General features: G+C 43.6%; 1 protein-coding gene across 4 annotated transcripts in view; it reads left to right on the top strand.

Moving 5' to 3' along the window:
• Positions 1–19,321, top strand: part of kansl1b (KAT8 regulatory NSL complex subunit 1b) — an 83,964-nt gene that overhangs the window by 14,060 nt on the left and 50,583 nt on the right. For all 4 annotated transcript variants that reach the window (XM_046305091.1, XM_046305088.1, XM_046305090.1 and 1 more), the window contains exon 2: positions 12,781–14,158. In XM_046305091.1, coding sequence (XP_046161047.1) covers positions 12,870–14,158 — 1,289 coding nt within the window. In that variant the 5' untranslated portion in view covers positions 12,781–12,869. The remainder of the gene's footprint in view (positions 1–12,780; positions 14,159–19,321) is intronic.

Below are 19,321 nucleotides of genomic sequence, written 5' to 3'. Positions count from 1 at the left end.
TGTGTGCTATAGAGCCACTCTTGCTTGCCTGGTTGTGTAGGTGGAATAAATGTGTCAAATTCAATGGTTCTTTTTTTCAGTGTTAATGGGATGTGACAACCACAACAAAAATACATGAGATGACGCAACCCCATGATCTAGTTTTGAAGGCTGGCCGTTGCAGTGTTTACTTTAAAAACGTAATGTTTTTAGGCTTTTGATTGCCTTCATCAAAACAGCCAGCGTTGTTTTTCTTCAGGATCATTATTTAGGGACGAGACCGCTCTCTCGTTTAACTCCTGTAGGCTTCAGTTAATTATCTGCCCGAACAAGGCCCTATTGGAGCGAGGTCATCATATGACAGGAGACCGTTTCCATCTTTCCTCTTATTAGTTTATGCCCTCAGAATAACTGGAGGAGGCTGGAGAGTGGAGGACATGTTTGACAGCCTAACATGTGTTTTTGAGTCGAAATGGCGGTCTTTGTCAGTTCATTGAGATGTGAGCTGTCCTCTTTCCCACCTTATCTTCAGTCTGTGATTAAAAGTCTGATTGGTGCCCTGCAGGAGGCCTCTCTAAGGTCACGGCTGTGACAACTCTTTGTCGCCCCAGCATTTAATAGCTCAATCACTAAACTACAGTACAAAAAACGACTCAGCTTTTCAACATAGCTATTTCAAGACTTCCTGATATTGTTCAAAACTTTTTATGCTTATGAATGTTGTAGTAGGGCGTTAAGACAACAGATGTACTTTCATAACATATTTTATAACTAAATAACACCAATACAAAAATGGTATTGTGTGTGTGTGACCAGCTTTGATAGATCTTTAAGCTAGCCTTTATTGGCGCTCCCTGGATATGTGCCAGTACCTTTGACCATTATATCAGCTACATATCTGCACCCCCCCCGTTCTTGCATAGTTCTCTTCTGACGCATGTTATGAAATCTCCAGGCAAAAAATAAATGGATTGCAAGTTAGTATTAACCACTAGACCTATCTTTTTCAATAGACAATGCTGTCCATTGTTTTGAAATGTTTGATCTTTTTATCTGAAGCAGGCCATGGAGGCCAAAACAATGGTTGCATCCCAAATGGTGCCCTATATTGTGCACTACTTTTGACCAGATCCCTGCGGGGACCTGCTTGTCACACAAGGTGGGATTATATATTTAAGCAGTAAGGTCCGGGGGGGTGTGGTATATCACCAATATACCACGGCTAAGGGCTGTTCTTAGTCACGATGCAACGCATTGTGCCTGGGCACAACCCTTAGCCATGGTATATTGGCCATATATCACAAACCCCTGAGGTGCCTTATTGCTATTATGAACTGTTTACCAATGGAATTAGAGCAGTAAAAATAAGTGTTTTGTCATACCTGTAGTATACGGTCTGACACACCACGGCTGTCAGCCAATCAGCATTCACGGCTTAAACCACCCAGTTTATAATATAGGATACAGTTGAAGTCTGAAGTTGACATACACCATAGCCAAATACATTTAAACTAAGTTTTTCACAATTGCTGACATTTAATCCCAGTAAAAACTCCCCGTTTTTAGGTAAGTTAGGATCACCACTTTATTTAAAAAATGTGAAATGTCAGAATAATAGTAGTGATTCATTTCAGCTTTTATTTCTTTCATCACATTACCAGTGGGTCAGAAGTTTACATACACTCAATTACTATTTCGTAGCATTGCCTTTAAATTGTTTCACTTGGGTCAAACGTTTTGGGTAACCTTCAACAAGCTTCCCACAATTAGTTGGGTGAATTTTGGCCCATTCCTCCTGACAGTGCTGGTGTCAGGATTGTAGGCCTCCTTGCACGCACACACCTTTTCAGTTCTGCTCACAAATTTTCAATATGATTGAGGTCTGGGCTTTGTGTTGGCCACTCCAATACCTTGACTTTGTTGTCCTTAAGCCATTTTGACACAACTTTGGAACTATACTTGGGGTCATTGTCCATTTGGAAGACCCATTTGCGACTAAGCTGTAACTTCCTGAGCGGGATGACGGCTGCGTGGTCCCATGGTGTTTATACTTGCGTACTATTGTTTGTACATATGAACGTGGTACCTTCAGGTGTTTGGGAGCAATTTCCAAGGATGAACCAGATTTTTGAGGTCTTGGCTGATTTCTTTAGATTTTTTCCCATGATGTCAAACAGAGGCACTGAGTTTGAAGGTAGGCCTCGAAATACATCCACAGGTACACCATAAATGATGTAAATTAGCCAATCCGAAGCTTCTAAAGCCATGATATAATTTTCTGGAATTTTTCAAGCTGTTTAAAGGCACAGTCAACTTAGTGTATGTGAACTTCTGACCCACTGGAATTGTGATACAGTGAATTAGAATTGAAATAATCTGTCTGTAAACAATTGTTGGAAAAATTACTTGTCATGCACAAAGTGGATGTCCTAGCTGACTTGCCAAAACTGTAGTTTGTTATTAACAAGACATTTGTGGAGTGGTTGAAAAAACGAGTTTTAATGACTCCAACCTAAGTGCATGTAAACTTCCGACTTCAACTGTATATATTATAGGATACTTAGTTCTTTGGGTGATTAGCTACCAGCTATGAATCCAAACAGAAACACTTTGAAAATGGCTACTGCAGTATTTATTTTGCTATACATGTGTTCATACTTCTATTTATATTCACAAATGTGAGTGACATGCTTGCACTGTGGAGCCCAGTGGATGTTTTTATCATAAATGTTCAATAATGTTTCAACCGGACAATTCCTTTGTCTTTAGAAATGAAAAGGAACAGAGCTCGTGCTCACGGTCGTGCGCATGACTAAACTCAATACTTTCTGCCAGACCCCTGATTCAAACAGCTCTTATTCGCTCCCCTTTCACAGTAGAAGCCTGAAACAACGTTCTGAAGACTGTTGACATCTAGTGGAAGCCCTAGGAAGTGCAATCAGACCAAATGTACACTATCTTTGATAGGCAATGAGTTTGAAACCAACAAACCTCAGATTTCCTACTTCCTGGTTGAATTTTTTTCTCTGGTTTTTGCCTGCCATATGAGTTCTGTTATACTCACATACATCATTCAAACAGTTTTAGAAACTTCAGAGTGTTTTCTATCCAAATTTACTAATAATATGCATATATTAGCCTCTGGGCCTGAGTAGCAGGCAGTTTACTCTGGGTACGCTTTTCATCCGATCTGTGGAAATGGCGCCTCCCAGCCATAAGAAGATAAAGGTATCTGCAGCAAGAATGGGGTTTCTGCAATAACATGATAAATCTATTTTTGGTTATTCAACTATAGTAAATTAAGTGGATTTACACCCGGTTACAGAATTCTGTCATGGATCCCTAATCTGTACTACACAGAAATGGATATAAATGTCATTCTCTTCATGGTGATGTATCCTAAATGGGTACGAGGTCTACTCAAAGGTGTAAGTATGTAATACCCTCCTTTTACTATTTGGTTATTATTCTACACATTGTAATGATATCCGCCCCCAAAGAAGACCAAATTGGGTTGGACTGGACCAAATCCGAACCAATCATAGACGTCTATGTTTCACAAGTTTGGACATCAAAGTACAGTACATCACAGAACAGAGTATAGTACAATAAGGTAAATTATACTGTACCGTAAAGTACTGAACTATACTCTACTAATAAATATATATATACCGTTGAAGTCGGAAGTTTACATACACTTTCTTGTTCACAAACTATAGGTTTGGCATGTCAGTTGGGACAGATACTTTACATGACACAAGTCATTTTTCCAACAATTGTTAACAGGCCAATTATTTAACTTGTAATTCACTGTGTCACATTTCCAGTGAGTCAGAGGTTGACGTACACTAACATGCTGACCAGACACCTTGCGTGCGTCGCAAAATACATTTAGAAATCCATGTTATTCAATTATTGCACCCACACTGCTCGCGCGCGCCAACGAGCGTCTGCAACGCCAAGGGCTAAAATAGAACTCCTTTCTATTTCTGATGCAGATCGTGCTGTAAGTCCTGCCTCTCCCATCTCCTCATTGGTTTATAGAAGCAGGTATCAACGTGCCAGCTCCTCATTGGTCATACCCACGTGGGTGATTGAAAGACAAATTTAAATGTATTTGGCTAATGTGTATGTAAACCTCCGACTTCAACTGTATATGTATCTTGTGCGGTGCTCTTCACACTTGTAAACATAAACGTCTATGGTTGGTTCAGATTTGGATGGCACATCCAATCATGGATCTCTATGGATGGGCCAAATCAAGGCCGGACCGCAACAAAAATAAATATCTGCGGACGTTGAAATGAAACCGTATCCAGACCGTTCCAAGAACGTCTTCTGTGGACGTTGAAAGCAAGGCAGCAATTTCAACTACTTTTCAACTTCCATTGACATCCGGTGTTGGTCGGTGCTCAGATGTGGATTACAGTAAATGGAAAGTGTGGCGTGTGTGTGAGAGACTCCAGCGAGGGCCTACAGCAGCACCTAGATCTTCTATCACACCTGGGTCCTGACAGTAAGACGACAATGATTGTTTCAAAAAAAGGACCAGTTGCCAGGACCACAAATACACATTCCATCGAGACAACGTTGCGCCTGAGCACTCAAACGACACCTATCTAGGCCTAAACATCAGCACCACTTCCACAAAGCTGTGAACGATCTGAGAGAGAATGGGCGAAGGGCCTTCTATGCCATCAGAAGGAACATAAAATACAACATCCCAATTAGAACCTGTCCAAAAAATACTTTAAGTTATAGAACCCATTGCCCTTCGTGGTTGTGAGGTCTGGGGTCCGCTCACCAACCAAGAATTCACAAAATGGGACAAACCCCAAATTGACTCTGCATGCAGAGTTCTGCAAAAACATCATCGGTGTACAACGGAAAATAATGCATGCAGAGCAGAAGTAGGCCAATACCAGCCAATTATCAAAATCCAGAAAAGAGTCGAACTTCTACAAAAACCTAAAAGGAAGCTATTCCCAAGCCTTCCATAACAAAGCCATCACCTTCGGCGAGATGAACCCAGAGTAGAATCCCTTAAGCAAGCTGGTCCTGGGGCTCTGTTCACAAACAGACCCCACAGAGCTCCATTTCAGCCACAGCAACACAATTAGACCCAACCAAATCACGAGAAAACAAAAAGGTCATTACTTGACACATTGGAAAGAATTGACCAAAAAACAGAGCAAACTATTATGCTATTTGGCACTAAAAATAGAGTACACAGTGGCAGAATACCTGACCACGTTGACCCAAAATGTATGGAAAGAGGCACAAATATCCCTCGGATTACAGACTCATGAAGAATTTGAAAATCAATCCAATTTTGATTAACTCCCATATATTTTGGGTGAAATACCGCAGTGTGCCATCACAGCAGCAATATTTATCACCTGTTGCTACAAGAAAAGGGCAACCAGTGAAGAGCAAACACCATTGTAAATACAATCATTTATTTATTTTCCCTTTTGTACATGAACAATTTGCACATTGTTATAACACTGTACATAGCCATATGACATTTGAAATGTCTGTTCCTTTGAAACTTTTGAGTTTACATTTTTAATTGTTTTGTTCACTTTTGTTTATTATGTGTTTGAGAGACCAAGAGAGCTTTGACCACAAACCAACAATGAAAAATGGTTGAGTTGAATGTAATAATATGCCAATGGAAGGGAAGACTGGTTTGACTACTATGATTTCCCATTGCAGTAATTCCTTTACTGATTTTAAGGAAATTATTTTATCAATTTGGTTCATTTCAAGTTTTAATCACTTAATAATTAAGAAACCAAATAGATATGGTTTCTACCTTTACTTATTACTTCCGTGAAGGTTAATTATCCTCCATAATGAGCGTGATAAATTAGAAAATATCTTAAGATATGTGGGTTCTTGGTAACGGAATTAAGGCACATGCCAATGTTTCTTAAACTAAATGTAAGTGTTTATATTAGTTGGCAGGGGTCTTTACTAATTCATTATTGTGTTTTTTTTTATATATTTCAAATTTATTTTAAGATTTTTCCACCTGTTTGACCAGACATCACAGCCTTTGCTTATTCCTAATTTTGAGGATGGAAAATGGTTAAAAAAAATGTCAAAAATATACTCTTAGTTTTCATTTGAAAGCAGATTTGACATGAACTTCACATGCCGGTGCTCATGGGTGCTTTTACATGGAAATGACCAGAGGTTAAAAACAGGCTATACTGTATGCAAAGGAAGTAGCCTAAGTCACGTGTAAATGTGTGCTGTGAATGTTTAATTGTTTCTCTCTCTCTCTCCTTGTCTCTGACATCACCTTGTGAATAAACATGCTAGAGGTGTCTGGAATGAGTGGTGTGTGACTGCTCTGTTCCTTTTCCCTATCCCTGATCTACGTCTGAACTGGAACCGAACCCTAAGTCCCTATAGGCCGTAGTGCATTAGTTTTGACCCTGCTTTCATCAAACATCCTCCAGAATGTTCTCTGTAGTTTAGTTGGTGCCTGGTGTAGAGTGAGGTATTGCTGAGTCATTGCCACAGTCTGATCTCACTTTCTGACACAACAGCCCAAGGAAGGTCACCTTACATTCCAAACCCTCACTGGATCTTTACTCTGCTGGGTTATTATGAGTGTGACGCTGAGCGACAGCCCAAGTTGTGTGTGTGTGTGAGCACATGCGCTTGTCAAGTTTGGTCAACATATAATTATTTCCCCCCTTGAATGGGAAAACAGTGTTCTCTTTCTTGATTCCATTCAAACTGTAACATCGTTTGGAGAGTGTAGGACGGGACTTCCCCAGACAGCATAACTCCCTCATATCTGTCCCTCCCTGCTGCCTCTCAAAGGCTTAAGTTGATTAAATGTTTTTCTATGTAGAGACACTTGGGAAAGCACCCATTAAGAAACCCTGGGCCTGCAGTCGCTGATACAAGAGGTAACTGGCAGCTCTGGTAGACTACGCACCAAGCTGTTCTTGTCACACAGACAGTTTTGGGCTATTAGATGAATCTTGTTTGTCCTTCTATGTAACTCGGGCCATATTTGTATAATCATTTTACTAAGTACATTCAATTTATGTAACCCCACTTGAATCAAACTGTCATTCACACCCCTGTCCATTCACCGGGGAATGGTGAACACATACATTTGAGCAGGGAGGGGTTGTACTGTAGCCTACTTGTTTTATACTGAAGTCCAGAGAATGGCGAAATGATTATTTGATTGAGGTTTGGTGAACTGAGTTTGAACCTGGCTGCTGTATTAGTAATGTGCTACTAGCAGGCGCCTGAGTTAGCTCTTCTCTTCCACACAGCTTCTGCTTTAGGCAAGCAGGCTATTGTGCGTCCCAAACGGTACCTTACTCCATATACAGTGCACTGCTTTTGACCAGGGCCCATTAGGGAATAGGGTGCCAGTCGGTGCATATCATGAGTGGGACTGAATTTCTCTGCTTGAGTTTGTGTATCTGGACATATTCTGAAGGAACCAAATACCAGTTTGACAAAAAAAGGCTACACTCTACAGAGCAAGGACCCGGCTAGTGATGTGACAAATTGAACTGTGCAAGAGCTCCACAAAATTATAATTAAAAAAATGATATTCCACATCAATTCACAATGTAGAATAATGGTCCTATTACGTATGTACAGTGCTTGACTTGGGCAGGAGCTCACCGGAGCGGAGTACCGGCAGCTCACATTTTCTACTGCTTGAGCTCCTGCACCTCTTATAGAATATTAGCTCAAAAGTATTGTGGCGCTCCTGCACCAAAATATGAACAGTACCAGCATCTATTCCAGTCCAAGTCAAGCAGTGCATATGTGTGACCGCTAGGGTCGGGCAATGAAGTTACATATCTACCACAGTTTTTATACATACATACATACTATACATACCCTTGACAGGGCATCAGATACATAATGTTTGTTTGTAAGGGTGCACTACAGCATTTTACTTGTCTGTGAAGTAATGCTTTTTCTGAAACGGGATTAATGTCTATCGCTAGACAACCAGAACTGTCAATCAAATCTTGAGCTGTCTGCGCGCAGCCTGCTTGCCTGTGCACAGACCACTCTTTCCTTAAAACAAACAATATCATTTCCATGAAGCTTTTTTCATTGTTAAAATAAGCCTAAAAAAAGAATCTCAAAATTAATACTTAAGTGTTTGAAAAGAAACCGTCGGTTCGGATATCCGGATATTTGATTAACCGTGCCCATCCCTAGAGTAGTGCGTGTGTGTTGGATAGTCATGCGTGGATTTGGTATTATATTAGGATCCCCATTAGCTGTTGCAACAGCTACTCTTCCTGGGGTCCACACAAAACATGAAACATAATACAGAATGACATAATACAGAACATCATTAGACAAGAACAGAACTACCTACATTTAATTAACCATCTATCATTTCCTTCACCTTTAAATAGGCTTATGTCTGCCCTGGCCTTGCTAGGTGCTGCTATGTCATTGTCTCAGTTGATAGTTGACACAGCTGCACGGTTCTATTGTCTAGTTTGACATGACTCAATCCCAAGCTAAAGTAACACTGCTCGGAGACTGTGTGTGGGTTGACTCATAACCCGCAGTCCCCATGGTTAAATCTGCAGGTCGGCCGGGTTTAGGGTCATAAAATGTTGTGTGGAAGAAGGGCAGGTGGATGGCGGGCAGGTTGAATAAAGAGAAAACGATGCCCGGAAAAAGTCCATCAATGTATAATTATTCTGCTATTTACAGGCTACATTGAAGATGCGAAATGGAGAGTTGATAGTAAGGGGGGTTGGGGGGGATAAAGTCTGGGAACGATTTGGTTATGTGTGGTGATTGAGAGGCACTATACAAATTCGACAGTCACAAGACGGGGACTTCAAATAGGCCTATGGCACGTCAAGGGAACTGTAGCCTACTGTTCAGATGGGTTCAATGGAAACTGAAATCTGGACACTGACTAGGTCTATAACCTCACATAGCTTTAATATTAATTCCTGCAGAGTAAGGCATTTCTTGCTGTAAAATAATGCACTGAATGTAGGCTAAATTTTGACTGGGGAACAGGAGTGGAGAAATATGATTTATTTTTTTCAGCATCTTGAGAGAATGCAAATGCACTGTTAGCACCTCTACAGACGGTATCTATCTTCATCAGCATCATAAATGCTGATTAGTATTTCAGCCACATCAATTATGCATCCAGAAGGAACTGAAATCTTGTCAGAAACATTGTTAGGTTGTTTTTAGCAGCTTTTTGTTTCCTTACAATCGGTCAAACTGGTGTCATTTGGAAATTTTGCATTTTCTCCCCGGTCCCTAAAAGGTTTTACTCTGCGAAAGAATCAGAGATGACAGAGAACTTTACCGACGCCAACTAGATTGAAGCATTCACTCTTATCGATATATGATATTCTGGTGAGCGAGGGTTTATTTAGTACTCTAGGGCAGCATACTGTGTAACGACAGAAGAGAAACCGTGTGTATCTAATTATAGACAAGCTGACTAACAGCCTACCAAAATGTTGGAAATTATGAGCAGAAACATGTCTAAATAATGCAACAACAATCCTGCACCCTATGTCAAAAGAACAATCTGCCGTCTCCGACTGCGGGTTAGGGTCGGGTGCAGGCCTCTTTCACTTTATCACATATAGTCGGCGGTTGCAGATGGGTTAGCAATTGCCGGCTCGTGAGGGTGAACAAATGGCTGACCCTGTCCACAACTGGAGTGACTCCATCCCTCCTTTTTAAAGTGGGGCCTTCCACCCCCACCTGACCACTCATCATATGGTAGCAGCAGTACAGATGATGGGTTCAGATTAGCACAGTAGAAGTTGACCCGCTCGTGCATGTCAAATTAACATACCCCTCCAGAATGTTCTAGAATCTATTCACTACGCAAGCCTTCTCCCCACTCAACCAGCAACATGGGGGAGCAGCCTTAGGAAAACAACTCACAAAATAGCATTTCTGATAAGTGCTTCCAGAAATGGCTTGAGAGAAAATCAAATGACTTAGGCCTTCCCGTCCCCCTCTTTTACCCTTTGTCTCCCTTACATTTTCCCTCAATTTTGTGAGGAGATATGCCCTAATCTGCATTGCCGTTCAACATTCCCCACCTACCAATCATGCAGAGCCATCCAATTGGTTGCCCTGACTGTCATTCAGCTTCGACTGGTTGTCAGTGTTGTCCTGTCCTCTAAGATGTGGTTGACCAGATGGGGGACAACTTGTTTCCTCACCCCCCTACTGCAGCAGCTCCACGTCCCAGCTCAAGTTACAGCTAAAGCACCACAAACGATTGTTAGGTCAGAGCCATATCACAGAAAAACACAGCCATTTTTTCAAGCCAAAGAGTGGAGTCACAAAAATCAGAAATGGAGGGAGAATTAATCACTAACCTTTGATCTTCATCATATGACACTTATAGGACTTCATGTTAGACAATACATGTATGTTTTGTTCGATAAAATTCATATTTATTTAAAAAATCTCAGTATACTTTGGCGCGTTCTGTTCAGTAGTTCCAAAAACATCCGGTGATTTTGCAGAGAGCCACATCAATTTACAGAAATACTTATTTTAAATGTTGATGAAAATACAATTGTTATACATGGAAATATAGATATATAGATAGAAATATAGACTTCTCCTTAATGCAACTGTTGTGTCGGATATCAAAAAAGCTTTATGTAAAAAGCAAACCATGCAATAATCTGAGTACGGCGCTCAGAGAACCAACAAGCCAAAAAGATATCGCCATATTGTGCAGTCAACAGAAGTCAGAAATAACATTAAAAATATTCACTTTGTTGATCTTCATCAGAATGCCCTCCCAGGAATCCCAGTCCCACAATAAATGTTTGATTTGTTCGATAAATTATATATATTATGTCCAAATGGCTACTTTTGTTAGCGCTTTTTGGTAAACAAATCAAAACTCACGAAGCGCTTTCACTAGTTGCAGCCGAAATCTCAAAAAGTTCCGTTACAGGTCCGTTACAGTAGAAACATATCAAACGATGTATAGAATCAATCTTTAGGATGTTTTTAACATAACTTCAATAGTATTCCAACCGGAGAATTCCTTTGTCTTCAGAAAAGCAAACGTAACGGGAGCTACCTCTCATGTGAATGCGCGTGACTGCTGGCAGACCTCTGACTCATTCCCCTCTCATTCAGCCCCCCTTAATAGTAGAAGCCTCAAACACGTTTCTAAAGACGGTTGACATCTCGTGGAAGCCTTAGGAAGTGCAAGATGACCAATATCCCACTGTATCTTCAATAGGGGCTGAGTTGAAAATCGACCAACCTCAGATTTCCCACTTCCTGGTTGGAATTTCTCTCAGGTTTTTTGCCTGCCATATGAGTTCTGTTATACTCACAGACATCATTCAAACAGTTTTAGAAACTTCAGAGTGTTTTCTACCCAAATATACTAATAATATGCATATATTGGCAACTGGGACTGAGGAGCAGGCAGTTTACTCTGGGCACCTTATTCATCCAAGCTACTCAATACTGCCCCCAGCCATAAGAAGTTAATAAAACACCCTCCCCTCCCCATTGAGAAACATTCATTATTGCAACATCTTTTTGAGTCAAGTTGAAAAATGAATTTTACATCTAGGAAGTGGGAATAGTTTGAATTCTAATAAAGTCATAGGCTACATGTTTGCTTAAGAGAAGCCTACGTGATTCTTTACATTATTGCATTCTTTGTAGACAAATGTTATAAAGCTGAACACTGCCTTTTTTTGGGTGATTTTTACACCTAGGATGGAGCATGTAGCCTATCCTTTTACGCAGCTGCACAGTGTAACCTAACACCTGTGCCATCCGTCACCACACCCTTTGGATCTGCAGTGTTACAGCACGGCACCCTTTCAGAACGTAACACACCAGTCTGCTCTCTCTCTCTCTCTCTCTCTCTGTTCTCAGGAAATGAATAGTGATTTCATGTCGTGTCAGCCTGACCTGTTTGTATTCATGACTGAACATTGCTTAGAAATATTACTCACAGCTTTTTCTATTGAGCAGTTATGTTAGTATCGTGCTAGCATAATTTGCACTTGCGAAGCCAGCCAGCCAGCCACCTGCATATTTTTCCTTCCACCATTATGATTTACCTGTCTTCTCCTCAGTCTGTACCCTCCCTTGTTCTTGAATTACATTAGCCAGGCTAATGGTGAGCTTAGTTTGGCTATGGGGTCTTAAAAGCCCACCTGAACTTGAGGAAAATATTTTGAAAATACCAAAATTACCACTGGTAGGGTACTTTTCCCATCACTCTGCTCCTTCATATATATTTTTACCTTGTTAACCTTCTGATCGGCTGCTGAAATCCGCCTTGTCTGGATGTGTTTTGGTAGGCCTTTGCTCCAGCTAGGGCTCTGACCTACATTTGGTGAGATCAGCTGTTCCCTCCTGTGTCCCACGCAGACATAAATTAAGCTGCATAGCTCCTCTCAATGTAGTACTGCTGGTAAATTACCCCCCCCCCCTCTTCACTCTCTATCTTCCAGCTATGGTTTCATCTACGCACCTGCTCCTCTGCTCCAGAAACATGTAATTGATGTCTGAGTTCATATGTATAAAAGCTTCACTGTCTGTCAGTAACCAGATTTCTTGCAGAGTAGTAATGTAGCATTAGGGCCAGATCATTATGACTACTATAGGCAAATTTGAAGCGTTACATAGAATGCTCTTGGTTTGGATGACAGTGAATGATGATTTATCAAGTATGAACGTTGGAAATGGCTCATGGATGTTGTGCTCTGTTTTTAATGTAGATCTCTGACTCCCCCTCTCTCCTAGGCTGTCCTCTGGCGAGGCGGTAGGTGGGTGGTGTGGAGCTGGCCTCGGCACCGGGAGAGGCCCCCTCGCCCGCCCCCTCCCTGTGCTGCATGGCTGCGATGGCGCCCGCTCTAACCGACGCGCCGGCCGAAGCTCACCGCATCCGCTTCAAACTGGCTCCGCCCTCCTCCAACCTCTCCCCGAGCGGCGTGGAGAGCAGCGGAGGCACCAGTCACATCCTCGTCTCCAGCAACGGCACCGTCAAGCGCAAGGCCCCTGAAGAGCGCGGTCCCCACGGGGGGTCCATCACAGGTAAGGGGAGGGAGGACTCGCCGCGAGGCAACGAGGCTCCTTCCACACCTCTTGGGAAATTACAGCCGCTGGTGGCGTCGTACCTGTGCTCGGACGTGACGTCCGTTCCCTCTACCAAGGAGTCACTGAAACTGCAAGGCGTCCTGCTGCAGAAACACGGCCTTCTGCCCAGCTTCCTGCCCAGGAAACACAAGACACTGGAGCTGTCAGAGGAGCAGCTGAAGAGCATCATGAGTAACAGCAGAGGAGGTGGTCCCCCTGCCCTGTCAAGCTCGCCGCCACCGGTCAACGGCGTGGCCAAGAAGTTGGCTAAAAACGGGGCGGACCGTGACCGGGACAGTATGACAACAGTCAATGGAGGTAATAACAGGCCTCCTGCTGGACATGGACTGGACTCCCCAGTGCACCAGCCCCAACCCCACACAGCTGCCTCTAGAGGAAACTCTCCTCTTAACGGGGGAGGGCAGCACCAGCAGCCCACAGGACTGTCCTACAACCCTGCTGGAAACACTGAACAGCCAGCAGCCCCCGCAGCCTCCACCAACACCCCCATGGACTGCCCTGACAGCAAACCCTCAGAACGGCCACCATCGCTAGCCACGGACACATCATCCCTTTCCCCAACGGACCGACAGACCTCTCTGGGCCTGGGCAGCCTTGGAGTGGACGTTAAGGAGAGGACTCAGCAGAGCCAGAGCCGGCAGGGCGAGATCGAGGGGCGTCTGCGGCGCCTGAGGAAGCGCCTCCAGGTGGTTCAGGCCAAGCAGGTGGAGCACCATGTCCAGCAGCAGCTGGGGGGGCTCCTGGAGAGCACCCTGGGACCACTGGATGCCCTCCGACCTGGCGGGAGACGAGGAGGCCAGGACGCCCCCCTCACCCCGCAGGAGAGGGAGGGGCTTGGGCGATTCCTGAAGGACGGCTCTGTACCGGCGGAGCTGGAGCGCTTGTCTCTCAGCGGAACCACCAACCTGAGGTCCACGGAGAGTGCCTTCGACTCGGACGCCACGGAGAGCAGCTCCGGAGGAGAGACTGACGTGGAAGAGGACGAGCTCACCAGGGTGGACATCGAGCAGCGACACATCTCTCTGTAAGTACCTGGACAACAGGAAAAACACATTTTTTTCCCGCTTAACAGACAATTTAATTGGATAAAGAAAGAGTGGGCCTTTTGGAATGAAGTAATGTTGACTAAATTGGCATTTAGGATGGTGAGAAAGCAGAGAGGGAGTCGGAGACTGAAGAAGTGGAAAATAAAAAGATGCTAGAGTGAGTGAGTGAAAGGGGGGGGCTCCATCCTGGCTTGGCTTGTTGGGCTGTTAGCCACTGGGGATCTGTAGTCTCGTTTTAGCAGAGAAACACTGCCAGTTTCAGGGTTCATCTCCAGTTACCACTCTCTGCTGCTGAAAGGAAGCCTAATCCAGCCCCACTTATGTTACATACAAGCGTGTGTCCGCTCGCTACGTCTTCCTGGTCCTGTGTTCATGAGGATGTGGCTTGCACCCTCCTTCATGTGGAAGGTGACCCTGATGAAGTGATGGCTGATGGGTAATGAAAGTGAATTAAAAACCCCTGTTTTAATAAAAGGCTGTTCTGTTCTGATGGTGCAGTGCAGTTCTCTGCTTCAAACACACTTTCATGTCTTCGGGGATAAGCCTGGGTCTAAGAAGCCACCGTTTTCAAAGAAGTGAAGGCAGAGAGCTTCTTCCGGATATATCTTGGCCCCAGGTTAGGTTAATTCCAGTGTGGTTGTTGTCCTATGCCCGATATTGCTGATATTTTGCTAGTTGACTCCATTGGAGGAGGCACTAAATGTGATCATCGCAGGAGTCGATTTTAACCCAGAGTTGGTGTTTTCATCTCTTTTTACAGGCAGATGAAATAATGGGGGAGTAGATGGACAATCCAACCTGAAGTATTCAGTATTGGTCCTTCGTTGTTTCATGTTACCTTAACTTTTGAATAGCATTGGCTAGCTGTTGCTGGTTACACTAGATGTTCCTATTCAGTTGGATTGGCCTTTTTCTTTATGATTCTCAGTTGAGTAACATGTGGGCACTATGTTTGGCTCTTTTTATAGTCAGCCCTGCAGCTTTCCTCTGATTCTAGCTCCACCAGACCCATTTGTTATTGTGTGTAGTGCGTGGCCCATGGGCACTAACCAATCTATATGGTGCACTACTTTGGACCAGGACCCATAGGGCTGGGATCAAAAGTAGTGCACTATGTAGCAGATAAGGAGCTATTTGGGACTCCACGTGAGCCTGACTGTGGGTCAGAGTCACCGAGGCCTTGTTTGAATGTTGTGAACTAAAGCTGAAGACTGACCAACGGTATGAGGGATAACCTACATTCGGGCATGATGAAAGCAGTTGGTCGGTCACATGGCAAATTGCGTAAGACCAAATAGGCTTACTTCCAGCCAGATTATAGTGAGAGAGCATGATGACACAGCTGCTGTTTTTTACAGTCTGTCTGACTGTCCGTGTGGGAGAAGAAAATCGTGGCACCTGCACCTTTAAGAAGTGACAAGGCGCTCCTCTTGCGGAGGGGGGGGGGCACTTTTTTTTTCTTGTACATGACTCATCCACTTCCATAACATTCTATATGATGAAGAGTACATATTTGCAAACACTTCAACTCACCACACAGAACTATTCCTGCTTTTCATAGTTTAGGTTGTCAGCTTGTTGATGGTACCACCTTGTCGTTTGTGTGTGTCTGGATGTCTGTTGTGTCTTGTGTAAGAAAAGCATATTATTTCCAAACCAGTTGAAGTCGCTATTGTGGCGTTGATGCAGCCACTATAAGGTCATTTTAACATTTGGCTCTGAGCAACCCCCTGAGGTTTGATTTGTGTGATCTGTCTTGTCTGTCTGTCTGCACACCGTGTTTGTCCTGAAACACACGTAAATACACCAGGGGTGTAGCGGTAACCCAAACCCACGGTTCGGTACGTTTTGTGGTACAGCAGGAAAATGAAATGCCAACCGTTAATAGTTAGTTTTTGTTTATTTGGCTAAATACGAAACATTTAAAAGCACTCTATTATTTGACCAAGTCCAGTTTCTGTGACATCATTTAAAATGTTCCTGGTATTGTCTGTTGTGACAGCGGTTGTTGTGTTGGGTCTCTCAAGTAGAGGTCTAAAAAGTTGGACCTGTTCTGAAATGGACCTGGGGCTTTCCCACCCGGACCAAAAATGCATAAATCCGTTTTTCAATATAGAGACCCGAACCAACCCAAGGACCACTAGTTGCGTATAGGCATGGTCGGATCCGAGTTAGGGGAGCAGCAGAGAAGTCCATTTGTAAGTTACTTTGTTATAACCAGAGCTTATACAGCGGGGAGAGACGGTGGAGGACGTGCCTTGCGTGTGTGAGAGGCCGAGACAGCAACCAACCATAACAAGCCAACTTGCGCCAGAATACTAACTTCTAGCCTGTCATAGCTAGGTTATATATCATCCAATATGATATAAAAGTGTGCTGTGTCTTTTTAAGACCCATGATGTCATTCACACAGTCATTTTTGAGGCTCAAGCAAGGATGATATTGAGAGACTTGAGGCGGGGCCCATAGGAGGAGGAAAATTAATTGTTTTTGGTGACAATCCGTGTTGAAATCAGCAATATTTTTGCTTTATGGTTTGTATATTATCAAAAACAAGGTACTAGGGCAGTGAATTGATGTTAGCTTCAGCTGTAAGCTACCAAGGAAATCTAGCCTACAAAGCTGGAAGCTACCGGTATCATCTTGCATTGTAAAGTGTTGTAATGGTTATATATTGGTGAAGAGTAATTAACGGTTTCAAAATGTCTACATACCGTGTTGCATTATTCAATTGTGTTAACTTCTTTGCAGCATAAGTGGTGGTGCAGCCCAGGCACCCAAGTAAGTGCAGTGGTTCCTAGAGCTAGCCATGAGTATGTGGAGCAGGCACGGTGCACTCGCACTATAAGGGGACATCGGCTGCGCTGATAGACAGACTTGGTTCTCTCTCAATCAGTAGATGACACGAGACACATTTGACAAAGTACCGAAGTAGCTAGTTCCAGACAGTTTTTCATGTTCTAGTATCAAAAAGCTCCTGCCGTCTTGGTATACCGTGCAACGCTACACACACGCACACACACAATATAAAGCTCTGTCTGAAGCTAAGTGGTGATTGTTACCCCCCCCCCAGAGTGTTAACTCCTTGTGAAAATTTAAAAGCAGAGCAATTGTCTTGTTTTGATTTGGTCTCATTTTACAACCCAATATTTCTCTTTGGCACAGAATGACCGGTCTGCTTTTGATGTCTGTGTCACGTGATGAGTAGGGTCTCTGTGTACGAGTCTGCTTGTTGTGTGTGGCCTTTTTGTCATAGTGACACAACAAAGCTTATGTGAAGATTAGCATCATTGAGGGTTTTACTGGAGGGCTTGATGCTTGGTTGGAAGAGCCTAAATATGTTGTTTTTTTGGGGGGGGGGGGTTTTGTGTACCAGCCACTGTGGAAGGTAGATTAAAAATATATATATATATATATATATATATATATATATATATATATATATACTGCTCAAACAGGTGGAAATTATAGGCAATTAGCAAGACACCCCCAATAAAGGAGTGACTCTACAGGTGGTGACCACAGACCACTTCTCATTTCCTATGCTTCCTGGCTGATGTTTTGGTCACTTTTGAATGCTGGCGGTGCTTTCACTCTAGTGGTAGCATGAGACGGAGTCTACAACCCACACAAGTGGCTCAGGTAGTGCAGCTCATCCAGGATGGCACATCAATACGAGATGTGGCAAGAAGGTTTGCTGTGTCAGTCGGCGTAGTGTCCAGAGCATGGAGGCGCTACCAGGAGACAGGCCAGTACATCAGGAGACGTGGAGGAGGCCGTAGGAGGGCAACAACCCAGCAGCAGGACCGCTACCTCCGCCTTTGTACAAGGAGGAGCAGGAGGAGCACTGCCAGAGCCCTGCAAAATGACCTCCAGCAGGCCACAAATGTGCATGCGTCTGCTCAAAATGACAGAAAGACTCCATGAGGGGTGGTATGAGGGCCCGACGTCCACAGATGGGGGTTGTGCTTACAGCCCAACACCGTGCAGGACGTTTGGCATTTGCCAGAGAACACCATTATTGGCAAATTTGCCACTGGGGCCCTGTGCTCTTCACAGATGAACGCAGGTTCATACTGAGCACATGTGACAGACGTGACAGTCTGGAGACGCCGTGGAGAACGTTCTGCTGCCTGCAACATCCTCCAGCATGACCGGTTTGGTGGTGGGTCAGTCATGGTGTGGGGTGGCATTTCTTTGGGGGGCCGCACAGCCCTCCATGTGCTCGCCAGAGGTAGCCTGACTTCCATTAGGTACCGAGATGAGATCCTCAGACCCATCGTGAGAACATATGCTGGTGCGGTTGGCCCTGGGTTCCTCCTAATGCAAGACAATGCTAGACCTCATGTGGCTGTAGTGTGTCAGCAGTTCCTGCAAGAGGAATGTATTGATGCTATGGACTGGCCCGCCCGTTACCCAGACCTGAAACCAATTGAGCACATCTGGGACATCATGTCTCGCTCCATCCACCAATGCCACATTGCACCACAGACTGTCCAGGAGTTGGCGGATGCTTTAGTCCAGGTCTGGGAGGAGATCCCTCAAAAGAACACCCGCCACCTCATCAGGAGCATGCCCAGGCGTTGCAAGGAGGTCATACAGGCACGTGGAGGCCACACACACTACTGAGCCTCATTTTGACATTACATCAAAGTTGGATCAGCCTGTAGTGTGGTTTTCCACTTTAATTTTGAGTGTGAATCCAGACCTCCATGGGTTGATAAATGTGATTTCCATTGATAATTTTTGTGTGATTTTGTTGTCAGCACATTCAACTATGTAAAGAAAAGGGTATTTAATAAGAATATTTCATTCATTCAGATCTAGGATGTCAAAAAAAAGGTGTGGGTGTGTGTGTGTATATATGTATATATATATATATATATATATATATATATATATATATATATATATATATATATATATATACACACACACACACCCATATGAATCCTCATATACATATACACACACACACACACACACACACACACACACACACACACACACACACACACACACACACACACACACACACACACACACACACAGCTCAAAAAAATAAAGGGAACACTATCCCTTTATTTTTTTGAGCTGTGTATGTGTACTTATATATGTATATGTGTATATGTATATATGTA

The sequence above is a fragment of the Oncorhynchus gorbuscha genome, linkage group LG16 (assembly GCF_021184085.1).
Source record: "Oncorhynchus gorbuscha isolate QuinsamMale2020 ecotype Even-year linkage group LG16, OgorEven_v1.0, whole genome shotgun sequence".
Classification (NCBI taxonomy): domain Eukaryota; kingdom Metazoa; phylum Chordata; class Actinopteri; order Salmoniformes; family Salmonidae; genus Oncorhynchus; species Oncorhynchus gorbuscha.
Note: the sequence above shows the minus strand (reverse complement) of the source record. Positions and strands in the feature narration are given on the sequence as shown.